The sequence below is a fragment of the Lagopus leucura genome, unplaced genomic scaffold (genome assembly GCF_019238085.1).
Source record: "Lagopus leucura isolate 7727_CA_CO unplaced genomic scaffold, USGS_WTPT01 Super-Scaffold_100022, whole genome shotgun sequence".
Taxonomy (NCBI): Eukaryota; Metazoa; Chordata; class Aves; order Galliformes; family Phasianidae; genus Lagopus; species Lagopus leucura.
Window position 1 is genome coordinate 1,822,405 of NW_024962275.1, and position 26,546 is coordinate 1,848,950.

At 49.5% G+C, this 26,546-nt stretch overlaps 2 protein-coding genes across 17 annotated transcripts in view; one reads left to right on the forward strand and one right to left on the reverse strand.

The window, feature by feature from the left end:
• TTLL11 (tubulin tyrosine ligase like 11) overlaps nt 1-20,835 on the forward strand; it is an 83,653-nt gene extending 62,818 nt beyond the window's left edge. For 4 of the 10 annotated variants that reach the window (XM_042878631.1, XM_042878624.1, XM_042878632.1 and 1 more), the window contains 4 exons: nt 1,525-1,869; nt 2,049-2,905; nt 17,385-17,549; nt 18,562-20,835. In XM_042878631.1, the coding sequence (XP_042734565.1) occupies nt 1,525-1,847 (323 nt within the window). In that variant the 3' untranslated portion in view covers nt 1,848-1,869; nt 2,049-2,905; nt 17,385-17,549; nt 18,562-20,835. Of the gene's footprint in view, nt 1-1,524; nt 1,870-2,048; nt 2,906-17,384; nt 17,550-18,561 lie in introns of those variants that run through there. The other 6 variants (XM_042878627.1, XM_042878625.1, XM_042878628.1 and 3 more) reach the window with 6 other exon arrangements.
• LOC122184078 (DAB2 interacting protein) overlaps nt 13,716-26,546 on the reverse strand; it is a 125,303-nt gene continuing 112,472 nt past the window's right edge. For 6 of the 7 annotated variants that reach the window (XM_042878617.1, XM_042878616.1, XM_042878622.1 and 3 more), the window contains 4 exons: nt 24,601-24,753; nt 21,462-21,664; nt 20,703-20,790; nt 13,716-18,621 (listed from right to left, as the gene is read on the reverse strand). In XM_042878617.1, the coding sequence (XP_042734551.1) occupies nt 18,454-18,621; nt 20,703-20,790; nt 21,462-21,664; nt 24,601-24,753 (612 nt within the window). In that variant the 3' untranslated portion in view covers nt 13,716-18,453. The remainder of the gene's footprint in view (nt 18,622-20,702; nt 20,791-21,461; nt 21,665-24,600; nt 24,754-26,546) is intronic. The other variant, XM_042878618.1, reaches the window with a different exon arrangement.

Sequence of the window (26,546 nt, forward strand, 5' to 3'; positions counted from 1 at the left end):
AGGCTGACTTCAGGTATCCCTTGCGGATAATAGATCTGTAGGTCTCTTCTGCTGAGACATCAAGGATCTCAGTTTCACAGATGTGGAGAAGTTTCCAGGTCTGTCAGTGGTGTCTAGTCAGTTTCTTCTACAGATATGACACCCATGGGAAATGAGTATTTGCATTTAGGATTCCAGTGTGGTTTCTGTGGTGAGCTGGTATCATTTCCTTAGCAACTCCCCACTCCCTTCTGTTGTCTTTGCATTTGGCCTGCTTCCAGCTGTAGCCCATAGAGAACTGTTGCTGTAAAACTGCAGCTTCCAACTTTGTTCACTCAGTGCTTCACATGAGTGTCGCTTATGGAGCAGGCAGCTGGATGTTGCTAAAGGTGCTTTCTGTGCCTGCAGCTCACCGTGACTGATAAAATAATTTACTGAGCTGGCAGCTGCTGCTCTTTGATAACCCAACAGTTCTCTTGGAAGCTGTTTTACAGCCAAGATCGTGAGAGACCTCAGCTGCAGTCTTAGTTGAGAGAAATTATACTTTAGAATGTAATTGTAATATTTAGGAAAGGTGTTCTTCCTGCAGCATCGATAAACCAGTGTTGTTAGAAAAAAATACGTGCAAAAAAACAAACCTCATCCTAAACTGAACTTCTTAAAGTGTGCGCTCAAAGTGGAGAGCCAGTTAAATCACGGGGCAGCTGGAATGGTTCTACTCATGAAAAATGAAATTAGGCATTATTTTAAGGTTTTACATATAATATGTTAATATGCAGTTAATGTGCAGCCCTTCTTTCCATTGGCTGTGCTAATGTGTTATCAGGTTAATGTGATCAAAGAACACATGAAGAGTTCTGTACTGCAGTGTACTCTAGGTTGTGAAGGGGCAGAGAGTTTGTCACAGCAGCAGAATTTTCTGGCACTGCACCACTTTCCCTTCTTATGATTCAGCTGTTTGTTTTTCATTCAGTTGAAGTGAAACTTCTATTGTAGGACGCTTGGCTCTTGATTGACACGGGCCAAGACATCTAGGCGATATGCAGAGAAAAAGGAGACCAACAAAGTGTTTTCTTTGAAGCTCAGTGTGTTAGTGTGTGTCTGATTTGCCTTCAACTTAATATTTGAGGCAAGAGAAACCACAGTTGGTTGTACATCAGCTTAATTGCACAGCATCTTGAAAGCAGTCTTTGCAGTACCAGTTTGGCTCAGGCTGCCTGGGTGCTGGTCAGGCTGGGGTCTGTAAAAACAGGAATAGCCTCAGTGAAACAGCTGTCTGCAACACAGCCTGGGCATATGCTGTACTGAGACACTGAACAGGCTCAGGTGTGTTACACGCAGACAGAACCTTGTCTTTTGCTCTTTGATTTTTGTTTTTTTCCTCTGTGTTTTTTGCACACTGTATATGGCTGCTGTATTAAATATGTTAACGGCACAACTTTATGTTCATACCTGGCCTGTAGACGTTTGGCGCTGGTAGCACAGAAATGAGGTACTGTTATGTTTATGTGCTGTGAATCTCCTTTAAAGTCACTTTCCTTGCAGGAATGTGTTTGCAAGCCTTTGTTGAAGCTTTCTTCTGTTTGGCTCAGAAAAAATACAAGTCGCTCCCTCTTCATGAGCAGGTGGCATCATTGATTGACTTCTGTGAGTATCACCTGGCTGCCCTGGATGAGAAGCGCCTGCTTTGCGGCCGAGGGGTTGTGGAGCGCCGAGGTGCAGCGGTTACTTGTCCGACAGATGGACTTGAGGTGACCCCAGCTCTGCACGCACCCCTCCTAAACCGCACGGCCACAGCTGGTAAACTTGCAGATTGCAGAAGTCATCGCTATCCTGCTGCTGTTTCACCAGGAGCAGGGAGAGACTGAGAGAACTGAGAATTAATCTCAGGTATGTATAAGCTGCAGGATGTGGAAAAGACTCTTGAATTCCTTTTTTTTCCTACTTACGCTCTTCAAAAAGTCCCGTTCTTAAATACTGATCCTTCCTCACAATGGCTACTATATTTTTTTAACCTCTCCACTGAGCCTACAGTGCATCTCACGTGACAAACTGCTTTTATTTTGAAGGTGAAGACAAGGAACAAACAGACAGTGAGAAGATAACCAGCATCATGGGAATTGGGTGCACCGCCTGAGAGGCACACTCATGTTAAGAAATTACATGCCTCGAATGCACTAAATGTATCATGGACACCAATTAAGGAGCTGCAGTTGCAAATTCCAGTTGTGTGGTTTTGAAAACAAAAACCTGGGATTATATTTTTGGTCAGACTTCAGGCTTTGACCCTGTTATTTCAGTTGCTTGGACTGGGCTTGTCGGTACTGGTACAGATCTGCTCGTTGCCCATAGCTATGCACTTACCTTTGTAACTCAGTCTTAAACCTCTGAAATCATATTTCTGCTTCTACTTTGTACGTGTCCTTGCCATAAGAAGTACTGTTAACTTTTTAAAGAAAAAGGAGAGATGTTTGAGTCCTTTTGCTTCTGCAGAAACAATAAGATCACAATGATTCACAGCAAAAAAAAAAACCACAAGCAACCAAGCTTCATTAAGTAACATTTGTTGACTTCAGTGTTGTTTTTTCTTCAAGTAGTAAGCACTGTTGCTGCAAAGAGCCTTACTGCATAAAGGTGTAAGAAATCAACCAGGTCCAGAAGTCATCCAGAAGGCCAGTCCGGTCACTTTAGGCTAAACTAATTGTATTCTAGGTTTGCTGATTTTCATACTACTTTGGTGTTTGCTATCTTATTTGGGCCTAGGTAACACCTAGAGCAGATTTTTTTGGACTTTGCACATAATCTTCATTTTTCTTCTATCTACAACTTAGATCTATATTATTCAACAGGATATTTTCTCAAGAATGCTGGACTCCACTGGAGCTCTTTTGGAGGAGTTCTACTCTTATTTTTCAAGCAATGAACTGTGAGTTGCATAATCACACTCTTGGGGAGGGGGCTAAGCAGAGACAGACTGGCTGAAAAGGACACAGATAACTTGGTGCATCGGTGCTGTTCAGTCGATTTTTTTCTGGTCTCATATTTTATGATGATAATGTATAATGTGGTTTTCCTCCTTTGTTTTATTATTTAATGTTAACAATCTACTCATGTTCCAGCGCTTGTCAAAAATGACAAAATATTAAGAAGGCACAGTGTTTGGGCAGTGAGGTTTGGTTTGAGCAAATGACCTGATCTTGATGTCTGAATCTTCCAGTGGCTGACATACAAGAATTGTTGTCTGCCATACAGGAATCGTGCTGTCAGTGTGGAGAAAGTCCTCACACTGAATGTCAAGGACTAACTGCACACTCAGTATGGAGTGACTTTTTACTCTAGGGAACATTTAGGATTTACTTTCTGATGTTTTGTTTTAAACAGCATGCTGTTTTCCCAAGTGAGCATGGCAGTGCAACACAGAAGTCAAGGTTGGCTTGCAAGAATCTAATACCTAGCATGTGTTATAATAACAACTGTGGGAGTAGCTGCTTCTCTTTTCCTTCTCTTTCTGTAACACAAGTCAGAGCAGTAGTAGACACTTGGTTTTGTTCAGTGTTTGTAATTTTTTGTACATAATGCCACTGCCCTCTGCCTTGTTTAAGTTTCATAAGGATTATTGCAGTATGAAGATAAAATGCCAAACTCTGAGGTCTGGCAGCTGTCAGAACAAACGAAGTTGAAAGGGTCATTTTTTTTCAGTCTCATTGTAATACATTTGAAGACATTCCCAAGTTGAAAAATGGTTGCTTCTCGTTTTGTGACATCTGACATTTGTCTTGCGATTGGCAGTGTGTTACTAGAAAATAGCTTACAGTTTCCCTCATCTTGTGATTGATGTCCTGTAAAGACAGAGGTAGAGAAGACTAGGATTTGAAATAGTACAGATGTGAATACTTTTCTTTGGAGCTTTCAAGTAGTACAGCCTATGCCCTAAAACACTCTTTTTGGCTACTACAGAAGTTACCCTGGTATCAGTGGATTAAATTAGCTATTGTATATAAAGAGCACTGGAGATCTTTATATTCTCTGGATCTCATACAGATTTTCATAACCTGTGCATACACAGGCTGATGCAGTATACTCTATTTCCTATTTCGAATATGACCCTTGTGGAGTAGGTAAAAGATTTAATGATCTGCCTCTGGTAACTCAGTGTTCATACATTTATCTAATTGGAAAATTGAGTGGCACGTTATTCCTGGGGGAGGAGGGGGGGAAAGTGCAGTAAATAGGAGTGCACTCGAGAGTCATCACAACAAAGTCACATTTCTCTTCCCTCCCATCTAATGCAGTACTTGCAATACTATTTAGCATCCAAAGCAATTTCACATAGCCCTTAAGTTAGTGGTCTGTGCAAACACAAGAAAGTGACCAGAGATACTGAGTTTGGAATATGAACGCGAATGCACTGATAATCTGTTAATCCTGAGATAGCTTTCTAGCAGAAAAATGATATGTGAAAGGTAGACAAGCATTTTTTAATAGTATTTTTAATATAATCTCTTCAGAGAATAACAGCATTCAGTATTCCATTTAAGAACATATATAAACATTACATACCAGGGAAATCTTTCTTGTTATCAGACACATTGGGTCTGGTGTTCCTCACTGGGCACAAATCCAAGTAAAACACCTGAACATCTAAAGCAGATTTGAGGCAAGTGTGTACAGAACTTCAGTCTGGTCATCTTCTCTCCCTGCAGGCTTGTCTCTATCCTGAATGTGCCTCTATTTGCTGGGTGATTCCTTGTTTGACTCCAAGTTATGTGAGTTGTTATTCTGCATAGAGCTCTTGTCCTCTGAGCTGGCTGAAATTTGTCTTCTGCCTCTAAGTTGATTTGACACTTGAAACTGAACTGCCCTCTCTGCCTGGATTGCTTTACTTGCCATGCACTCCTAGCAACTTTCTTTCAAAACCAGCTCTGAAATGGAGGTACTGAGCTAATTAGGCACTTAATGCTTGCTCAGGTGTGAGACCCCAGTCCACCTGCTTCAGAGTTTGTCTCAGCTGCAGCTCTCCTCCCCTTGCTCTGCAGGTGCTCTCCCCATGCATTAATTTTGTGTTAAGCCCATCATCAGGTGATCAGAGCCCCCTTCCAAGAGATGGAAAATGCAGTGTGGAAACCTTTGTGATGAGGAGGGATCTCATCCTCCTCTGATCTGAGCTTTGCCTAGTTCATTGGACACAGGGTAGGTGCATGCTCTCACGCTCTGAGTTGGAAGGGGCTGGGGCCTCTGCAGATGCTATGGTGTGACAAGGACATTGCTCCCAGCTGTGTGAGCTGTTGAATCTGAAGCTGCCAGAGGAGCAGCTGCTGGCTGGATCCTGCCTGGTTTGGATCTCGGCTGCTGCTCCAGCCTGCTGTGACAGGAGTTGTAGTTTTCTTGCAACATGTCTTCCATAGCAATGTGGAGCTGTGCCCTGACCAGCTCTGTGCTTGCTTGTGCTCACAGCCCTTAAGCTTTAAAGAGGGAAGGAGCTTTATGACATCTCCTGCTCGGTGTTGCTCAGTGGCTTCTCATTCCCCGCTGGCTTTTTTGTGCACACGTGAAACAGGAGCCTCACCACCTGCACTGCAATCAGTCATGGTGACAGCTCTTTGTTCCTTGCCAGCCCTGCCCGACCTTACTCTGATTTCTGTCTGATGGACAGTGACAATCTGCTTCTCAGTATTGCCTAGTTCCCTCTAATTTGTTTTCTTTTCCATCATGGTTTACTGAGTTTCTTCCTAATTCCACAGTTTTGCTTTTCAGCTTGCCTAATAAAGTGATGGGTCTATTTGCCTGATTCTATTAGTTTATCTTCCTGTGTTGCTCTACACTGTTTTCTGGAAGACAAGTGTCTTCATTCTGAAGCTGAATCTCCCCTGCTTCATCTCTTCGGGGCATTACCGTGCATCAGTGCGAGCCTTTCCAGCTGCTTGATGAGATTGATCTCTGCAGCTGTATTAGGTTAGTGCCTGCCCTCTGGCTTCAGCCTGTCATGGAAATGGCGGTTTCCAGAGCACGGGATTCCTTTCTTTGAGTTTTAGAGGTGATAAATGTTCAACAAATGAAACCCTTACAATGGTGGCACCCTGACAGGGGCCTGGGACCGCGTGTGGGGCACGGCCACGGCTGCCCCGTGCTGCTCCACAGCACTATCTTTGTGATAACGTAAAGGGCTGCAAACGGTGCTAAAGCTGAACGCGCTGTGCTATGCTTTGTGCCCAGCTACGCGCTCTGTGGAAACCCCAACAGCCCTTCTCTGGGACGACTGCAGGACAAGTGCCGCAAGGAGCGCCGTTGGCTGTGGCTCGGCGCTGGCGCGGGACCGCCGCTCTGCTCTGCCGTCCGTTGCTTCTGTCAGTCGTTTAAAGCACGGAATGCGACGGACGAGCCGTGCCGGGCCGCTCGGCGCCATGCCGACACGCGCTCCCTCGCGGCGCAATCCCGCACGGCTGTGCAGGGCGGGCCGAGCCGCTCGGCTCAGCTGCCCGGGCTGGGCGCTCGTTCCGGCCGAGGTCGTAGCGCTGTGAGCACGCAGCTGCTCCGCGCCTCGGCGCTGCGTCCGCTCCCTTGGGAGCGTCGGGACCGACTGCGGGACGCAGCCCAACCGGCGCGGGGCTCCGCGGTCCCGGTGCCCGCAGCTCGGAGAGCCGCAGAACAGCCCGGAGGGCCTGAGGTGAGAGCGGGGCAGAAACGCGGGGAGCTCGGTGCGGCGGGGTGGGCGGGACGCGAGCATCGGTTCTGCGGGCGGAGGGCGGCTGGGGCAGCGTGCCTCGAGGGCCAAATGGGGATCGCGACTGCTGAATAAAACGCGTATTGGCACTACTTAACGACGTGTATTTAACGAGTAGTGTTTGTCAGCGGGCTGTCCCTGAACGGAGGGGTCACTCGTGGCAGTCGTTACTGCTCTCCAGCAGTGACGGGCGGGCGGCCCGCTGGGTTCCAGGCTACGGCGCGCGGCCCGCGGTCTGCTGGGCTTCGCTCCGCCTCCGCGCTCTGCCACGTGCAGAGCTGACGGAAGCTTCGCGAAGCACGGAGGAGCCTCTTTAGTGCTGCCGGGCGGAGCGGCGGGGTTGACGTGGTGGCACCGAGGGTTGCCTGAAAGCCCGGCAGTGCTTGCCCCCAGCTCTAGTAATATTGCTCAGGTTACTGCTAAACGGGTACAAATTCAGTAGTGATTTGTAAGCGCGTTAGGAAATGCTCTGCTAACAAGTCCTGGACTGAGGGAATCCGTGCAGATAAAAGGGGAAGAATCTGGTTTCCTTTTGCAGCCTACAGTAGTGAGTGCAGGAGGAGGCGGCCGGAGCCCCGAGGATTGCTGCTCATTGCAAGAGTGAGTGATCTTTAGTGGAACATAAACAGAGCTTTAGAAAAGTCTTTTTTTTTTCCTGCCCTCTGCTCACCCCTTGCCCTCTGTTTTAATCGAAGTAGTTCACTTGGTTTATTTTTCTTGAAGCTCTTGTTATCACAGCTTTTAACTTACAGGTTTTTTCCTTTGCTTTTGCTTTTGTCTTCCTGCTTCTCCATTGCTGTCATTAGGAAGGAGGGGAGAACCAAACTCTCACCTTCTGTCTCGCTATTGTGCTTGTTTTTGGTGTTACCCAGAAATTAGATTGTTGGACTCTGTGCTTCTCCCTGACGTTACCAGTGTTGGGGAGCTGTGTAAGGACTGACTGAAGAGCTCTGAGCTTCCCCAGCTCCCTGCCAGCACTGGCAAGGAGAGACGTGGGACTGTGGAGCTCCTTCTGTCTCCTCTGGCAGAGCTTTGTTCCAGCTGTCCTTTGGGGCAGGCTGTGTAATGGGGATCTGTGTGGCAAGAGAGCAGTGCTGAGAGCCAGCTGCCCTGCCGTTATCTGCAGCCTTTCTGATGTGTGGCTGAATTTGCCAGGCACCTGCCACTGTCCAAACAGTTTTTGTGATTTCCAGTTTCTGTGATGAACAGGTCTGTGCACGGTTGCCTTAGTCTCTGTTATTCTTGCTTACAAGATGGCTGTAAAAACTTACTGGTGGCACAGTCAGCAATTAAAGCTATGATTTTTATTGAGTATTGTTTCCAATTAAAAATGAATTTGGAAGTAACTGCTGCCTCTGATTGAGGCCATGCATATTTGCAGCCCTGTGCTGCCATCCCTGCAGTGGGCTCCTTGTGGCCTTTCTTGCCAGCTGCTGCCAGAAGCAAGCTTTGTGCCCGTCCCTCTTACAGTGCCTTGCAGTTTGTGCCAGATGGGTTAGGCCAGGCCAGAGATGCTCTGGCAGCCCTGCTGCTGGCTGTCAGCTTTATCCTCTTGTTGTACTGGTGGTCCTGCCTTGGGCCTGGGGCTTTCCTTCGTGTTGACTGGGATTGCTGGCTGTGAAGTGCTCCAGGTGATGATTTGCTCCCATTCCTAATGAAAGTGTTGAGGCATTGACAAGCACTGGCCCAAGCTGCTTAGCCCGATGCCTTGTTGTGCTTTGCTGTCTAGTTATGTGGGTTATTCACTTCCTGATTTAACTACTGTAGCGTTCTGCACGGTGGTTAACAGAAGTGGCTCCGACAGGCCAAGCTGCAGCAGCAGCTCAATCAGGGCCAGTTACTGAGGCTGCTGCTCTTGCTGGGCCGCTCTGCTTCTTGCTGCACAGTTGAGCAAGTGCAAACCTCTCAGAGCAGAGCCCCAGCTGAGTGCTCGTTGCTCTCAGGCAATGGCTGGTTTTGTAGCTGATGCCTACTTGCAGAGGTGCCAGCTGGTGTGGCTGCTAATGCCTCTGCCTGCAGGTGCACCCAGGTTCCGTTGCAGGCGCTCAGGTGTGCTCAGTAATGAGAAACCTGTCCTAAAAATGTGAGCGAGATCACTGCTGCCTCTCTCTGTGTCTCTAACTGCTGCTAGAGTTACTGCTATCAGCTTTCTTTGTGTGTGGGAGAGGTGCTTATTCCATTATTATTTTTTTTAATGCATAGTTCTGGGAGGAGAAATCATGGTTTTCTTCTGAATCAGCTCACTTAACAGCAGAGGCTTCCAGCAGTGGCAGATCATGAGAGTGCAGAAAGGCAGGATAGCCCTGCTTGCTTGATTTGTTTCAGAAGGGTGAGGACCTGAGCCCTGTGCTAGCCTGCCCAATTGTGTATAGCAGAGCTCATGCTTTTATTGCTGCTCTCCTTTTCTCTTGACCTTAAGCACAGAGATGATGCACACAAAAACAAACACAAAAAAAAACCTGCTACCCAAATAAATCCATCTGGTCCCTGTCTCAGCCTCATTTAACCTCCTCTTGAAGAGGCTGCATCACAGGGTATTCAGCTGAAACCTATTACCTTGCATGCCCAAGCACATCATATTGAATTACCTTCACCTATAGGCCTGGAGTATTTGTTAATAGCTAATGGCATCTTCTAAGTTTGAGGTAATTTATTTGAGTACGCTTCTGTTTAACAGTGCAGTGGGGGTGTTTTAACCAGAGCTCAGCCCAGGGATGCAGGTGAGCTCTGCAGGAAAGGTCAGCAGGAGCTGAGTACGGGCTTGCTCACACCTCATGAGTGCAGCAGAGCCACACTGACCTTTCTGTGCATTCCTATTGCGCTGGTGTGTTAAAGGGCAACGTAATTTGGCTGAAAATAACCCCTTGTGTGCATTTCATCTTGTCCTCAGCTATCAGAGGAGCTAGTGGTTGAGCTTAGATTCACAGTGATGCAAGGTCTGTTGGGTGGCATTCGGCATCACTGCCCGATTTGCCTGGTGACATCCCGATGGGTTCACACAGCCTCTCTTTATTAGCAGAGTTTGAGCCACGCTCAGATAGAGAGCTCTTATGGCTAGATTAGCAAACAGTGCAGTTTATTAAAGCAACAGATTACAAGTTCTTTTGAATTGATGGGTATAAATGCGCTCTCTACCAAGTATGTGAGGTTAACCAGTCTCACCATTAACCACTGGCTGGTCCCAGAAGTCAGAGGTGGTCTGTGTCTGACTTGTCTGTGGTGGTATCTTCCTGACACCCCTCTCTTAAGCTATTTCTTACCACACGGGTGGAGCTTGAGGGGCTCTGTCATACGTACCTTTATGCTGATTGATGTAAGATTCTTTCACCTTGTTTTTAAAGAGTCACTCAGTGAGCAGTGGTCGTGCCATGGAGGCTGGTCGTTTTTTTGGATGGAGGCGTGTTTGGGTATTTACAATGAGGGCCAAATGAGCAAAGTTCACCCAGAGGACAGCATTTGGTCAGAAAATAAGTCTTGGCTCAGGGTAGCAAACATTCAGCTTAGCATCTCCATGTTCCCATCCTGGTGTCCTTGGAATCAGTCCATCAGGTTCTTATGTTTGTGACACCTCAGCTTGCGCAGGGATCTGATGTGGATCACAGAGCTGGGCCTCATTTCCAAGGCACCTACAGCAATTACTGCACAGCCACCAGCCTCAGGGAAGCAAGCATTGATCATGGGAGCAGCTTCACGTGGCTGCACGCAGTGAGGGCTCTGGGAGGTGTGAGTGAGTGTTTGGTGCACTGCGTGGTCACAGGATGGAAGCAGGGTGATCCTGGGAGGATGGGGCCACGAGGTTCCCCATATCTCCAGGGATTTTGTGGGAAGGGAGCTGGGCTGCCGTGGCTGTCCTGTCCCACTGAGGCAATGCATCACCTGTGCCTGAGGTAGCTCTGTGGGAGATGACAGAAAGAAATTCACCTGTGTGAGTGCTAATTTCCTTTTTTTTTTTTCTTTTCCTGCAAGTACAGTGTGGAACTGGCACAAAAATGCCGTGAAAGACAAAATCAAAAGCCAGTTGTAGTGATGCAGACCCGAGCAGTAGTCTTGCTTGCAGCCGCCATTGCAGGTGAAAGTAGGAATGCCCTTCACATACTCCAAGCCCAACTCCCCAGTTTATAGTTTGTAGGCTGAGTTTCTGGCCTCGTGTTTGTCCTCTTCAGTCCAAGTCTCGCTGTTCTCCCTTAGCTCAGAGAGATGAGGGAGGAGTATGGGTTCCAGGTAGAAAAAAAATTGACTGTAATAAATCAAAAGCAATCAGCTTGGGATCTCTGTCGTTCCGGTTTTACTCCTCAAAGATGTGAAAAATCAAATGGTCAGGGTTATTCAATTACAGCTCACACCAGCAATGGGAAAATCTGATAATGTTAAGGCCCTACATCAATATTATTTATGTGACGTGGCACCGTGCTTGCTGCTGGGTAGGAAACTGCAGAGATCCTACAGGTGTCCAAATCTCTTTCTCTCTTCCTCTCACCTCTTTTTTAATAACTGAATAACCTCGTACAGCATCTCTCAAAGATCAATAATAGTGCAGGGCATATAATGACAAACTGGAAAACATTTTCCTCTGAGTGAAGGCAGCGTGAGTCAAACCTGAGGCTGTGAGCAGCTCTGCTGCTAATGGAGCCAGGCAGAGGTGACACGCTACGTTAAATGACAGCAGTGTGCAGCCTGCTCTGCTGAACTCCTGCACCCACACTGCTGGCTCAGTGGCTTTAATCTCCTCTGCTAACGTTGTTTTTAAATGGTACTGCAGGGTAGTGTTGGGGCGCTGGAGCTGGCTTGCATTTGGGAGCCTTTGTGCTCTTCCCTGTCCTGCCATGGAGCTGGGGAGATGCTGGAGGCTCCGAGTGAGGAGGAGGTGGCAGCAGGAAGTGCTTCCCTGGTAGACATGGATAAAATAAAGTTGTAAACAGCAAGAGGAGCTGAAATAGCAGCATCGATAGTTTCCAGATAATGATCTAATTAGCACAAACAAGCTTCCACTAATGACTCTTGTTCTTCCAGCCCTCTCCTTTTTGCTCGCCTGTTTTTATTGACTTCTCTGGCAGGGAGCAATTTTGCTCCTATCTCTAGGGCTGAGGCTCTGGAGATTGTGTATTGGCTGCTCCAAATTGCGTCTCCAAAGAGCATTTGCTTGGGGCTTGGTCTGACACCTGTGGGATGGCTGCTTGCAGAAGAGAGGGGAGGCAGACGTGTTGCTTGGCTTCTTTTGCTAGAGGCCATGGGGCAGTTGTGCTCCAGCTGCGTGTCCCTCATGAAAACAAGGCCAGTGGCACCCACGTGTAACTCCTATGGAGTTTTACTGCTCTTCGGTCAGTGAGCTTCTGGGTGCTCAGCTTTGGGGAGGAGGGCAGCTTTGCCAGGACGGTGGAGTGAGGCAAGGCTGCCTCGAGCTGAGGCTGTGCTGCTCCTGCGCTGGGGTGGAGGCACTGTGGCACCACAAGCAGCCTGCAGCCTATTGATCTGACATAACGGAACTTGAAACGGATGTGCAAGGGTGCAATTAACAAGAACTTATTAATGCTGATGAGTGTTGGGCTAAAATGACTCTCCCGATTAAAAAGCTCAAGCAAACACGTAGGCAATCCCCAGCCTCCCAGCCCCTTGTTCTGGCTGCTGATTTGCAATTCTGAGCCTTGCTTCTCCCAGCCTTGCCCTTCTGACAAGCGGCGCTGCGCTCAGACCTGCTGGGAGTGGTTGCAGCCAGAGGCTGGGAGGCTCCAGTGCTGAGAGCTGTCAGTGCTCCCAGCTGTTCTGGGTATTTTCGGCTGAGAGTTGAGCTCTGCTCTGATGAAGCCGTAACAGAATGCTGAAGAGGTTTTATTCAAATCGAGGTGTTACTGACTAATCCCTCCTTGAAGCACTCTGATGCCCTGGGTTTCCTGGGCTGCTTTTTCTTTCTGAGAGATTTTCCTTTCTTGACCTTCAAAGCCAACAAGGTTAAACTCCACGTGTAAAAGGCTCAAACCTCTCCCAGACCAGACCTCCTGTGCCCAGGTATTAAGACTTGGGTACAGAGGTGTCAGGTATGTTGTGGGATGCCTGGGAGCTCCTGCAGTTTGTTTTGGCATGGCAGCACAAACGGTTTCAGCTGCGCAGAGAGGGCAGGACTTGTTTTGTTCCAAGCCCTTGCAGTGGCAGTGCTCCCTCCTGTGCAGCCTGTGGCCAATGCAGGGCTGGCTGCTGGGCTCGTCCCCAGGGCAGCTGTGGTTGAGTCAAACGGTAGTAGCAAATGCTGCAATGGGGTCAGGATGGAGCTGAGGGGAAAGTGAGTTCACAGGGAGGATTTCAGCCCTGTGTTTTTGCTGGCATTGGTGGAGCAGGGCAGAGGGAGGCGGTGCCACTGGGAGCCCATGGCCAGTGCCCAGCTGGGTGGGAGGTGCTGTGCATTTGTAGAGCCACAGGTACTCTTTGCATCTCTCCTCATTTTGACGCCACCGGCCTGTCTTTTCCCCTCTCTCGGAGGAGCTAATTACGGTGATGTTAATGATGCAGAGGTGCTGATGCTACCTGGCATTTTAATGAGTCCTCTACATTTTCTGCTATTTTTATGAGAAAGCCAGGGAGGGGCCTTTGAGAGGTGAGGTGTGTGGTGCTGGGAGCACAGCAGTGAGGCAGCCCCAGCCCTGCCATTACTGCACAGGGGAAGCGTGCCAGTGCTTTTGGGTCAGGTTGTGGTGGCTGCTGCAGGAACAGCACCAGCAGCTCCTCACCGTGCACCCAGGGCCACCACCGTGCAGGAAGGATGTGCCCAGGGGCATCGTGACTGTGCTGGGCAGGAGGGCTGTCAGGGGCTAGATGGAGCTTTTCCTGGGGTTGCAGGGCTGTTCTGGTGCCCGAGCACTGACACACTGCCATCAGCAGCTCTGCACAGCCCATGGGGTTTGTGCCCACCCCAGAGGGTTGGGATGTGCTGTGAGCAGAGGATGTGGGTGGGACGTGGCTGCACGGAGTTGGCAAGGGTGCTGTAGCCTGGAGAGGATTGAGCAGAGGTGCTGGAGCACTTACATAAAATATCTAAATAAATCTTTAATATTTCTAATTGCAAATGTACATAAATTGCACGGCCACATCATTTCTTTGAACACCAACAACTTTCTCTGTACATTATTACATAGTTTAAAAGGAGCTGAAGGAGATTCAGCAAACACTTCCACTTTGCATTTTTTTTTTTTGTTTTTAAACATACTTACAAAAAGATTTTTTTTCTTTATAAGAGGATATAAAACATAGCGACTGCTTATCAGGAACAAGTATCAGCTTAAGCAGATATACAGAGAGAGGTATATCTTAAGACACAGTGATGTATGATAAAGGAATATGTGAACATGGAGACTGCACTTTGGGGTGCTGGCAGCTGATGCAGAACCACGTGGAATTTACAGCAATGTCACAGCTCAGGTAACCTGTGAAGTCAGTGCTTTTTCCAAGCATGATTGTTTCTGAATGTTGTACGATGCTCTCAAGACTGGATTTGGTTTGGAAAGCCCATGCTTCTGTCATCTCTCGCTCCCCCCATCCCCTCCCTCTGATATTCCTTGAGGGAAAAGGTGCCAGTTAGCCCTGCAGGGCTGGCCTAGGGCTCAGCTGGATCCGAGCAGCACAGGGCCACACAGGCGAGCCTTGTGGCTGAGCAGTGTCCTCTGGGGCTGGGGAATGGTGGTGGCTGCGAGCCCACACTTTCCACGCTGGGCAGGGTGCTGCGAGTCCTGGATCAGACCTTAGTGTGTCTTATGTTGCACGTTGGTATGGATTTAAGTAACAGGAGGAGCCCATGAGCATTCTCAGCGTTGGACGCAATTTGGGGGCTGCTCTCCCAGCAGAGACCGTGTTGTCTCACTCAGGTCCACTTGTGTCCCTTCTCCCTTTAGGAATATTGACAGCAGAACCCATGTCCTGCGACCTGCGGGCTGGCTGCCAGGCCGGCGGACTCAGCATGTTCTCACAGTGCAATCAGTGCTTTACAAGCAGAAAACAAAACCAACCAGACTCAAATGACAATGCGGAGTGACACAGGACTCTTTGGATGGCAGCAGGATTTGCTTAATCTGGTGCAAAAGGGGCTGGTGACTGTGCTGTAGTATTAATTGGCATGGGGAAGGACCTGAGTCCTCCAGTTAGTTGGCACTGCATTTAAGCCATAATCCCTGTCCAAAAGGATGGGACTGCAGAGTCCCCAGAGTATCCTTCAGTCCATTTAATCCCCCTTTACACAAAGTTTTCATCATTTTTTCTTTTTTCCAGAATTGTTTGCTACAGATCAACAAAACCCCAAATCATAACTCTTAAAACAGAATTCTTGAGGTGGGCCAACCTCAAACCTGGATCCCTGGCTGCTCGTCCTTCCCTCAGGTACCCCGTGGTGAGGAGGCTGAAATCATAACCTGGGGCTGGATCCAGATTTGCCAGATGGAGTCCACCTCTGCTGAACAGCAGTGAGATACAGCCAAATCTTGACCAAATAAGCAGCACCAGAAGTAAATTACTATATACAACCGTTAGTGAGATAGATACGTTACAGTAAACACTGAAAACATTTACAAAAAATATTAAGACTTGTATTAAGATAAAAATCTGAGTGTGTTTTAGTCTTGTTTACACTTTGACAAGTTTGCACTAGAACAGCCTCTTATTTTAGTAAAGCGCAAGAATGAAAAAGAAAACGGAGCAGGTCACAAAACATTACGCATAGTGGTTGCTTTGCCGCGGTGCTGTGAGCACCTCCTGTGATTAATTGCCTCTATTGCTACGCCAGGCATCAGGGCTGGGGCTGCAGCTGGGCACCTGGCACTGCCACTCTCTCTCACACACACACACATACAAAAATGTACAGTTTATAAATAACAGAAACACAAACAGAAGTAACAGAACTGAGCTGAGCCTGGATCTTAGAACCTATTCCCCAAACCTTGACATGGGAGGGTTGTACTTAGGTCCAGTTGTTGATACTTGCAGAGTAAGGAGACACAGGAACAAGGGGCTGGGGAAGCTCCACTGTGAAAAGATCTCGTTCTACTTGGAATTCTGTTTCATACAGTTCATACAGGAAACTGAGCAACTCCAGAAGGTATTGGCACTGGAACTTGGAAGGTTTTATGTTTTAGTGAAGGACTTGAGCAGCCTGCTGTTGCAGCAGGACAGTGTGCTCAGTGATGTGCTCAGCGATGCGCACATTCGAGGTTACCCAGGATTTTCTGACAGATCTTGGGGAGAAATAAAGCAACAAGGGGAATGGTGGTATAAAAGCAGTGCCTTGGCTGGGGGGGCAAGCAGATTTACTGCACTTTGCTTCAGCACTAATCAGCTGTGCTGGGGGTGGGTCTTTTTTCCAGCTCATAAGAGGGCACTGACTGCACCCCCAGATTTTGTTCACATACAAATGGAAGCACTGCCTGTGGGGCGTCTGCCCTGTGCCCTGGTAGTGCTTCCATTCCTTTATGTTGAACAACTTCCATCTCTCCCAACACCAGTATTTTGGAGCGCAGAAACAACTGACTCTAAAAATACATCTGAGGGCAGGAGCAGTTTAAGTGTCTTTTTAGCAGGGTTCTTATCATGTATATAAAGAACAACAGCAGGAGTTACGTGTACGAACCAAACTGTTCACATAACCCTGTGTATTCCTAACCTGTCTGGGTCTTACTCCAGTTGTAACCTTGTCAGCTGTGTCAGGTTCTTCAAAGACATCTGTGCTATTCTCCACATGCTGTACTTGGCATAAACATTTAGTGATTACTTTTCTCTGAGGAGCTCCTTTTGGGGTCTCTGAGCACTTGCACCATTCTGCAGGCGTTGGTGGGGTGCAGAGCCCTCAGTGCAGAGCAATGCGTTCGCTCCTCCGAGGACCAGAGCTGCAGCAGCTGCAGCTGCACCAGGCTTGGCCCAGGGCTTCCAGGCAACAGACAAACATTTACAAAAATTAAAAAAAAAAATCATCTTAAATTTTGAAAGCAATTGCATGAGGAAAGATGCTGTTAGTGAGCCTTACAGCTGTGGGGCAGCATGGCAGTGCAGAGCTTATGGCACATCACGTCCTGCTCAGGCTGCAGGTGGTACCTAAGCTGTGCAGAGCTCAGTGAACGTCCTAGTACCTTTGACTGTACATTTACACGTGGCAGGAGGAGCTGGGACAGGCGGTCAGCAGTGTGTTAACCTTTATGGGAGGAATAGGCAGATGTGCTGTACACTGTACACTGTCATCCGTGTCTCAGAGAAATCTCTCTGGCTCTCGGTCCGAGTGACCTGCTCTGAGACTGGGAGTCGTGAAGGACTAACTGGACAACCACAAACCAACAAACACCGTGGTGGCGGGTCAGCGGCACAATCCCCCGTTAAGGAGGAGACCCCTCCGCTGAGCAACACGTCTGTGTGTGCCGGGGCTGCGTGTCTCTGCAGTTAGGAAAGTCTAATCCTGGCTTATGCCTGCACAGTGCTCCTGACAAGGGGGCTCTCGGTGGTGGCTGCTGTTCCTGTTGGTTACTCCCTTATGACCATGTTTTACATTCTTCAGGCCGGTTAATTTCCATGCAGTGCTCATTCCCAATTTAAAGAGGACAGTACTCCAGAAAATGGGCTCTTTTTTTTTCTAATGCATACTGTGAAAGAAAAGAAATACAATTACCGATCTTCATGGTTCTTCATGGCCGTTCTTGTTTCTTTGCCTTTTTTTCCTCCCCAGAAACAGTAAAAAATCTCTGCACAGAGCATGACATCCCCATAATGAACTCTTTGTCAAGCATGAAGCTGGCCACGTTGCAGCCTGGCACTCCCCCTCTCCACAGTGGGCACCAGCAGCAAATCCAGACCCTGCAGCTCACTCACAGCCTGGGGACAGCAAGCTCAGGTTACCTTTAATTTGTTCTGTGTTATGTGTGTGGTAGGGAACGCAGTGCCCTGGAACTATTGCTTTACAAAGACTTGTCCCCAGTGTTTGTGAGAGCAGAAGCTGGGAGTGGAACCAAGAAATCCTTCTGCAGGGCCCGGATCCTCCCTCCACTGACACAGGAGCCTGGGGCCTATCCTGCTCATAGGGACCGCCCAGGGCCCCACAGCCGGCCTCTACGTGGCCCCCACATTCTCTACATGGCCCCCACATTGCACTGAGCGAGCCCTGACCATCCTGCTGGGCTCTGCCCCTGTGTGGACAGAGTTAATTAAACTCTAATTTGCTGTGCAGATGCCCTCTGGACAGCTACCCACTGCAAAAGTCAGGGGCAGCACAAAAGCTACATAAGGAAGGCCAAAGGCTCAGGGATTGCTCTGGGGATGGGGCTGTGCTCCAGGGGGAGTCACATGAGGAGCAGGCCAGGCTCCTGCCGCCCTCCAGCATGCGCTGCCTGTACTGAGCGTGCTGCCCACTGCAGGCTCTGCCCAGCTCCCTGCATTTTGCTTACTGCAGTGGCAAGGACGTTACTCCTTGTTGGGAGGGGAGAGGCGTATCCTCTGGGCAGCTTGGAAGGAAAAGGTTACTTCTGTTTAAACATTAAACACTGATTTAAATCCAACAGCGACAGCAATGCTCAAATATATCTTATTTCCTTATGCCACTCATCTCACACTTGATCTTTCCGTCCCCTCAATGTGCTGGCATTAGCATCTCCCACAAAGGCTCAGTCAAGCGCGCCGTCCGCAGTAAGGAGCTGGGTTCTCTGGGGAGAGAGCAGCCGTTCTCTGAAGCCGCGGCTCACACCTGCTGCTGCACGGGTCTCTCTGGCCAGGCCTCCTCCTGCGGCAGCGCCCTCCGCGGGTTAACAATTACTGCTGTTTCTGAATTCTCCATTCTCTGTAATCTGCAATTTAGTTGGGTTTGTGGGGGAGATCCCATTACGCGTCTGCATGCTGTACCTCTCTTTCAGCTGAGTAAGGGCACTCATTAACCGTGCGTTGGCAGCATCCAATGAAGCAATGCGTTTCTCCTGCAAAGAAGCGGACGGAGGGAACCGTCAATGGAAACACACGGAGAACTGTCTGCCACACCGTGAGTGGTTGTGAGCTAGCAACCTGTGGGCCTTTGGGACCAGTACCCCTCAGCAGCCCACTGCTGATAGCAGGTCTACAAGTGCTTTGCCTGTGTTTTCCCCTGCTGCTGCCAGGTGAACAGACATCTCTGCAAGCTGTGTGCTCCAGGCTGGCCTGGCAGCAGCCACATCCCAGCCAGAAGCCTGTGTGTGTGCCTGGGTTGATGCTGGGGCATGGCACTCTGCAACCTCCCAGCAGCTCCATGTCAGATGGCACGGCTGTGGCTGTAGCCTGGATTAGAACTGTGCTGAGCTGTGCTGTGCCAGGTTTGTACAAAGCCTGCGTTTCCTTCAGGGAAAGCCCCTGAAATTCTGGGTTAGGACATAATTTGAGGATTACTTCTATGAGGAATCAATATCCTTTCTGCAGGTAGCTCCAGAAGCATCTGCAGGGGAGCACCAGAGTTCTGCATGGCTGCAGGGATTCTGGGCAGCAGTTCTACAGCCATGACCCCATTCAGAGGGTAGCTCTGGCTACAGGAGATCCCTGTTAGACCTTCCGTCCTGCTCCCAGCGCACACCAGGCTTTTAAACAAGCACAATCTGCGCTGAATTAATTTTATCGTACTAGGGTTAATTGGTCCTGAACAAAATGGAGATAAAGTACTTTTTCTAATTTTTCAGTGATACAGAAATTGTGGTGTTTGCTCTAACTGCAGCTGTTATGAAGACGATAACATTCCTGTTCTAAAGCATAGTTCTCTCCCAAGGTGGTTATTCCTGTCAGTGTTTAATTGATTTTGTTAGTGTAAATAAATGCCTTAAATGACTTGTGGCCTCCCAGGATGGCTCTGATGGCATAGCTTATCCTCACTGATTACACTGAGGGGTCCAGTGCAGTGTCATGGGGACAAGAGCAAGAGCTGCTGTGCTGCAGCCTGATCCTGCCATGCCTGCACATTCCTGCTGTCTGCTGAGAGCAGGCAGAATGAAAGTAACACGGGCACAGCAGTTTGCCTATGTAACTCCAAGGATCACACACAGTGTGAGATGATAAGCAGAAAACTGCACCACACAGGCTTGGGTGAGAGCCCCATAACACTGCAGGGCCTGGAGGAGGTGCTGCTGGCTGCAGCCCCCAGCTGTGTGCCCCACACTCCCCCTTACCTGCCAGGCTTTGCCCTAGCGCAGCAGGAAATGTGTGCTGATTTACTGGCTTGGAACAAATTACTGTACAGGAAAACAGTGATTCTTTTTGCAAAGTTACCACCATCTCATCTCCTTTTTAATTAGTTATACAGTAAATTAGTCATGAGTGGTGACTCACAAGAGATTAATACGGTCATTAAGAGAAAGCCTACAATTCACTAGCACCCAGCCACAACCTGGCGCTGCCTAAACAAATGAAAAGATGATGGGCTGTATTTTCAGATCCTTTGTTCCAAGCACAGTATTTTGCACCATCATCTGATCTGTACCACTAAGTGCGCTATCAGCCCTGGCACAGTCCTGCACAGACTGACCCTGGCCCTGGCCATCCCTGCAGGGAGCAGGGTGCTGACTCCCATATGCTGACCATTTGCACAAGCTCAGTCCCCTGGCACTGCCATTCCATGCTCCTCCAAGCTACAGGCCCTGTCTCCTCCCCTCTGCTCCCTCTGCCCTGCAGACATGCTTTCCTTCCCTGCTCTGTGCATTTGCTCTCCTCTTGTCTATCATTCCCCTGCCCTTCTGTAGGCTCTGCCCTTCTCTAGACTTTGCTCCAACCACCTCCTCGCTGCTTTGCCTGCTGTCACCCCCACCTCCCCGCATTACCTGCCAAACACCAAGGCTGGAAAAAGCTGCAGAATGCAAATGCTCTGGTAAAAGAACAGTGTCCTGCTGAGGGCTGACCCACCCTGTCACTGCCTGCAGCTTTGTGCTGATGCACCCCATGCACGTGGTCTGACCGCACTGGATCTGGTGCTGCTGCACAGTGGGGAGGCTGCACGTTGGCAGAGTCACCCAGAGAGCTGCAGCCCTCAGTGTCAGGGACTCACCTGTGCATCAATGATCTTCTGCTTGGAGTCCACGGCAGCCTGCATTTCTGCATGGTCTTTTTTCAGCTCCTCCTCAACTGACATCAGCCTGGTAGCCAGAGGCAAGAAAATAAAAACCTGTTTTCAAGATGCAGAGTGCATCATCTTTGTAGTGTTTTGTACTGCTTCGGGGAAGTGATCTGAGAGCTGGGGGCAGCTGGAGGAAAGGGGACCCTGCAGGCCTGCAGCTCCTGGGTTGGTGTTGTGAAAAGCATGCTTTATAGGAAGAACAGAAAGTATCCTAAAGGCCCTCAGTGAAAGGGCAGGGACAGCTTTAGTTGGACAGCAAAGGCTGATATGCACCTCTGCAATATGTGGGAGGAGGTGTGAAATGGTAGAGACCCCGGCCTGCAGCCCTCAGCATCTGGATGAGGTCTGAGCCCTCAGCTGAGAATGCAACACTAAGGCACACTGAGATGCTCTCACAACAAGCAGCTCTGTGTTCAAACAGAAAAGGGACACGGGCATTGCCACCACCTGCTGATAACACACAAACAAATGGTTCAGTGCATCATTTTTCTGGCTATTAATTTTGTCTAGACAACCACAGAGCACACTGCCCAAGAGCTTAAGTGATTAAGGCCAGGGAAGGAAGATTCCTTTGTGAGTGCTGATTAAAAGCAGAGACGTGGCTCGGCTCAGGTAAGGTGAAACTGGCAGGACTGAACAGCGTGGTCAGTGCTAATGCCAGCCCTGCTGCCTCCCCCAGCTGCCCTGTACCTGCTGATGATGCCCTTCATCTGGATCTCCTTATCCTCCTGCTGTCTCCGCAGCCGCTCCTCACTCTCCTCCAGCCTGGCCTGGTACTCCAGCATCAGTTTCTGCGTTGTCTCCTCCTGGCATTTGAAGCGTGTCTCGTACTCCTCCAGCTTCTTGTTGGAGATGCGCAACTTGTCCTGCAGCACCACCAGGTCCTGCTGGTACTACAGCACGCGGGGACAGACAGGAGGAGAGAACACCTGAAGCACATCATCACACATGGCTCTGCCCTTGCCAGGGTTTCCCCACAACCCGACTGCCCCTCTCCTAGCTGCAAACCCTTATCAGATAACCCTGCTTGCCAACACCTCCTCTTCGGTCTTCTCCATGCTGTGCTGGGAGCGGCGCTGCGTCCTGCAGGGCTGGCACGGCGCTGGCACGTTCAGAGAATGGGCTGTTAGCAGAGTTCAGCAGTTCACATGGGGAAAGCAGGTTAGAGTGACTGAATGGCAAATGCACCTTCCTCACACTGCGCGCAGCGCTAAACACAGGCAGGAAAAGCTGAAGTGGGATTTTGGGTTAACGCGTGAGCTCTTCAGCCTGTGTCAATAAACAGGAGTGCCTTGGAGATGCTGAAAGCACAAGCCCCAGTTGGAGCGGGTGCAGCTGCCTCCCGGATGGGGCACTCGGGGCTGAGCCGGGCAGGGGCAGTGCTGCAGCCCCACATCTCAAACCCTGCAAGCAGATGGCAAGCCAGGGCTCAGTCCCAGAAGAACTGCTGCATGAAGCCAGGACCCCACAGGCTGTGCCGATCCCACAGCTGAAGCTAAATAGCAACAACAGAAGAATCACATAAAGCAATTACGAGAACAGCTTCCTGACTCAGCAAAGCTGGGTTCAGCTGTTTGAGAGCATTCAGCACAACTTACTTTGCTAAAGGAAAATTCAGTGCAAATCTGTCTTAAGACTTTAATTTCAAAGTTATCTTTGAAATCCGTCTATTAAAAAATCTTAACTGTAGTGACCTTAGAATAATTAACACACACCTGATGTTGTGAGGAGCTGTGAGTCAGGCTGGAAAAAAAAATCACCTGGGCCATGAGAGCAGTTACAAGGCCACAGGAGTTGCATAAGTGCAAAGAGGAACATGCTGAATCCTGAACTGACTGCAGCTTAGAACAGAGCCCTGCCCTTCGGCCATCTCCAGCCACGTGAAGCATTCACGTTACCAATGTCCTTGTATCCTGATGCTGTGAGACCTGCTGGGGAGCTGCCCTGCCTGATCAGCTCCTTTGGAGAGGAAGCACAGCCACTGTGCCCTGTGCCCCAGCTCACATAAGCACTGCTCTAAGAAAAACCTCTCCTCTGCCCAACTGACTGACTGCAGACGGAGCTCAGCTCCTCCAGGCTGAAGTTGTGTGATGCAGAGGGGCCTCCTGACGCTAAAGGCTGAGTGGGAAGGGGCTGTAAGCTCCTCCCACCGGGGCACAGATGGCCACAACAGATCACTGTTTTTTTCCTTTAGCAAAGCTTTTACTGAGGCACTGAAAGGACACAGTTTGCACGTGGAACTGGAGTGATGGGGAACAAAGATGCCCATACAGATGCACAGAAGCACTGAAGTCAGACAGAAGGGAGTCGTTCACACAGGAAAGATTAAATACCTACCCTAGCCTTAAAATAGGAGCAGCATGAGTGTAAGTGATAGCAGGAGAGGCCTTGGAGCCCGAAGGAGTTGCTCCTGGCTCTACAACACTTGTCTCACTCTTGGTTACCATTCAAGTATTACAGTAATGGGAAGAGAGATTATGCTAACGACGATCTTTGATGTCAGTGACTTTACAGTAAAGTAACAAAAGATGCTGCATGGCAGTGAGACACCAGGGCAGGGGGGTCACCTGTGGCCTTAGGACAGGGACCAGTTTGCTGCAGAAATGAGTTCCTAACCTGACCTTAGCCCCCTGGAGCAGGTGCTGGTGAGCTCTGCTGCCCATGGGAGCCCAGACAGGGCCAGAAGGCAGCCAGGCCAGGCTGAGGGACACCCACCCTGCTGCAGAGCTGCAGGAGCACCAAAGCTCTTTGAAACCTTCAGTACCAAAATGCAGCAATAACACAGGTGCACAATGCATGGATCCGGAAGCACTGCTTTCATTTGCTGCCTACTAGCGTCTCTACTTAGGTCACATTCACAATTTCTATACATGTGCAAATAGTGTCAGCTAACTGCAGAGCTGAGTGTCTGATCAGTGCATGTCTGTGCTTGCGGGAATACCAAAGGAGGAAAGAACCCATAAAAAACAGGTTGAGCTCTCCCATCTGCCATACTACTGGAGCCCCCACCTCCCGCTCCCTGCTCTGCCTCTTAAAGGTGAGAGCCCCAGAATGATATGACTGAGCAGGGGAAGGCTACAAAACCAGAAATGGCTGTGCTGCAGAAGAGGAAAGAGTTCAGGGAGGGAGAAGCCTGCAGCCTGCATGACCCGACTTGGTTGCTGGGATGCAGCAAAGCAAGCATGTTTAGGAAACATCCCAAATACCCAAGTGCAGACACCCTACAGTGCCAGGCTGCTGAGAAGTGTCAATTCTGCAGCACTCAGGGCCCCTCTGGCACTGGGGGCTCCAGTTGAACCCTTTGGCTCTGACTTGCTGGCAGACCCCACAGAGCCTGGAGCAGTGTCACTGCATCAGCAATGTCACACCAGGCCCCAGTGCATCCAAGACCAGAATCTGGACTTAATTTTTAGGTCTCCTTGCAGCCTCTTACCACGGGAGCTGCTCCTTGTTACATATCCCTGCAGTAAGGCAGGAGGGTGCCAGTATCCTACTACTGGTCTCTGGGTACATTTAATTTATTTTCTAAGCCCTTCTTCCCCTGCAGCCAGGGGGAAGCAACAGGCACTGGCTGGCTCCAGGTGATGCTGCAGAGCAGCCCTGACTCCTGGCTCCCACTTTTCTCACTTGCCTCCATCAGGGCAATTCCAGTCAGTGTGTGAAGCCCTCCCAGGCAATCCCCAGCAGCGCCCTGCGAGCAGCAGGGCTGAACAGCCTGACAGCCTCTGTGGGGCAGCGTGGGGCCGGCCTGCCCCCGGCTGCAGCTCAACCACATTCAAGGAAATCCTCTCTCTATTTAGAAACTTGATTCAATCCAATCAGGTTTTACCTTTTCTGCTTGGCTGAGCTCGTCCTTATTCCTGAGCTTATCCCTGTGCTTGGAATCTGGGTCAATGCTTTCATCTTCTAAAAACTGCATGTTCATATTCAAAAGCCAAGCAGCAGTGCGGTCCAGGGCACTGGGGTTCACAGGAGAAGGGGCCTACAATGAAACATACAACCATAACAAAAGAAAAACCTGTAACAGAAAGGTCATGAAGCCAGAGAGAGCAGTTCCTTCCAAGCCCTCTCCCACGCTGCTCCAACAGCAAAGAACAGATTTGAGCTACTAGGGGGGCAGGAATACCTCCTGGTGTGCACCTCCCATTATTTTGCATCAGAAACATTTGACAGGTTGAATTCTTCCCTCTGCCATCCCTATGGAACAGGCAAACAAAGGTGCATGGCAGTGGAACCCTGCTGAAGCGAACAGGCCCAGGTTACTGCAGCAGCTGTCAGCTCTGCAAGCAGAGTCTTCACTCAGCTTTTCAGTCTCTGCTTCACTGCGCTGTGTTCTTGCTTGCCACAGAGCCTTTGCACAGATGAAACCACATCTTCAAAAATACACCTTGAAAAGTAACGGTTTCTTCTTGGGTGAGGCTCTGTACTGAAGAGGTCCAACTTTCCAAGCTCTCCCTGGAGCTCACAGGGCCAGTGGGCCCAGGGTGCAGCACTGCTCTTGGCAAGCACTGGGGCTGAGGGCAGGACTGCGAGCTCAGCACCTTCCAGCTGCATTAACAACTTGAGGAAGTGAAGCTGCAGTTATTTCCCCTCCATCCTGGCTCGTTATAAACAGCAGTAATTATCCACTTGGATGAACACAAGGGATCTGGATGACCTGTTCAAATTAACAAGGCAAAGAGATTGGGAAATTTCTCCTCCATTCAAAGCACCAGTGCTGGAAGCTTTCCTGTGCCATCCTTCAGCTTTGTCTTCATTTCCACAACTTTCAATCAGAAGCTCAGGCACTGCTCATGGAGCACTGAGGGCTGATCGCAGGAGAGCTGTCCTCCTCAGTGATGGAAAGGCCCTGGGTCCAATGTTCTCCACTAACAGAGCCACTGCCCATCAGCCCTTCTGCCTCCTCCTCCTCTCTCTGAAGATGTGAGAAAGCACAGCCTGCTCCTGTCTGGCATGGGTTTGATGGCAGCCCAGGTGAACTCAGGAGGTGGAGGAGGTACTGCTGAAAGCAGTCCTCCTCAAATGGCCACCATGTGGGATCTCTCGGTTCTTGAGCAGCAGATTTATGATTCACAGCCAACAGACAGGTGAACTACGTGATTAAGGCTGGGAGGGGCATTTTGGGGACTTCAGCTCTTGAGAGGGCAGTGAGGGCAGAGGAAAGCTCTGGATCACCAACCAGCCGGCCAAGGTCACCTGGTGTCCCCAGCACTGTTCTGGGAGGAATCGCCCCAGCGCGTGGCTGTGGTACAGCTGTGCTCTCTGCACCTAACAAGTATCGATCCATATTACATGAATGCTGCTACATGGCATGCCTGCTAATGTCAGTGATTAAGAGTCAATACAGTGTGCACAGAACAGCTCTGGATCGGGCTGAAACCACCTGCAATGAGCAGCACTGCCAATGGCCTCCACCTCTGCTGCTGAAATGGAACCTGTGCTGAGGAGCAGGCAGCTCTGGCCAACTGTTCACCTTCTCTGGGCTTGTATTACTTATTACTGTTACAACTCTCCCTTTAGGCACTGAGAGGCCCTCCTGCGTTAATTTTTTTTAACAGGGTTATATCTGAAATGTAAGATGAAAAGCAATTTACCCATGCCAGGAAAGCCAGAGGGCCCTGCGACCTACTGCATCCATCTTAGCACCTTGCACAGCCAGATCTCTGTGCAAAGCAGATGTGCTCCAGGACCTGAGTGCTGCCAGGCTCTGCACAGAAGGGACTTTGCTCTTGATAGGAAAACACCTCTTCCTTCCTGCTCTCCCCATGTGCACAG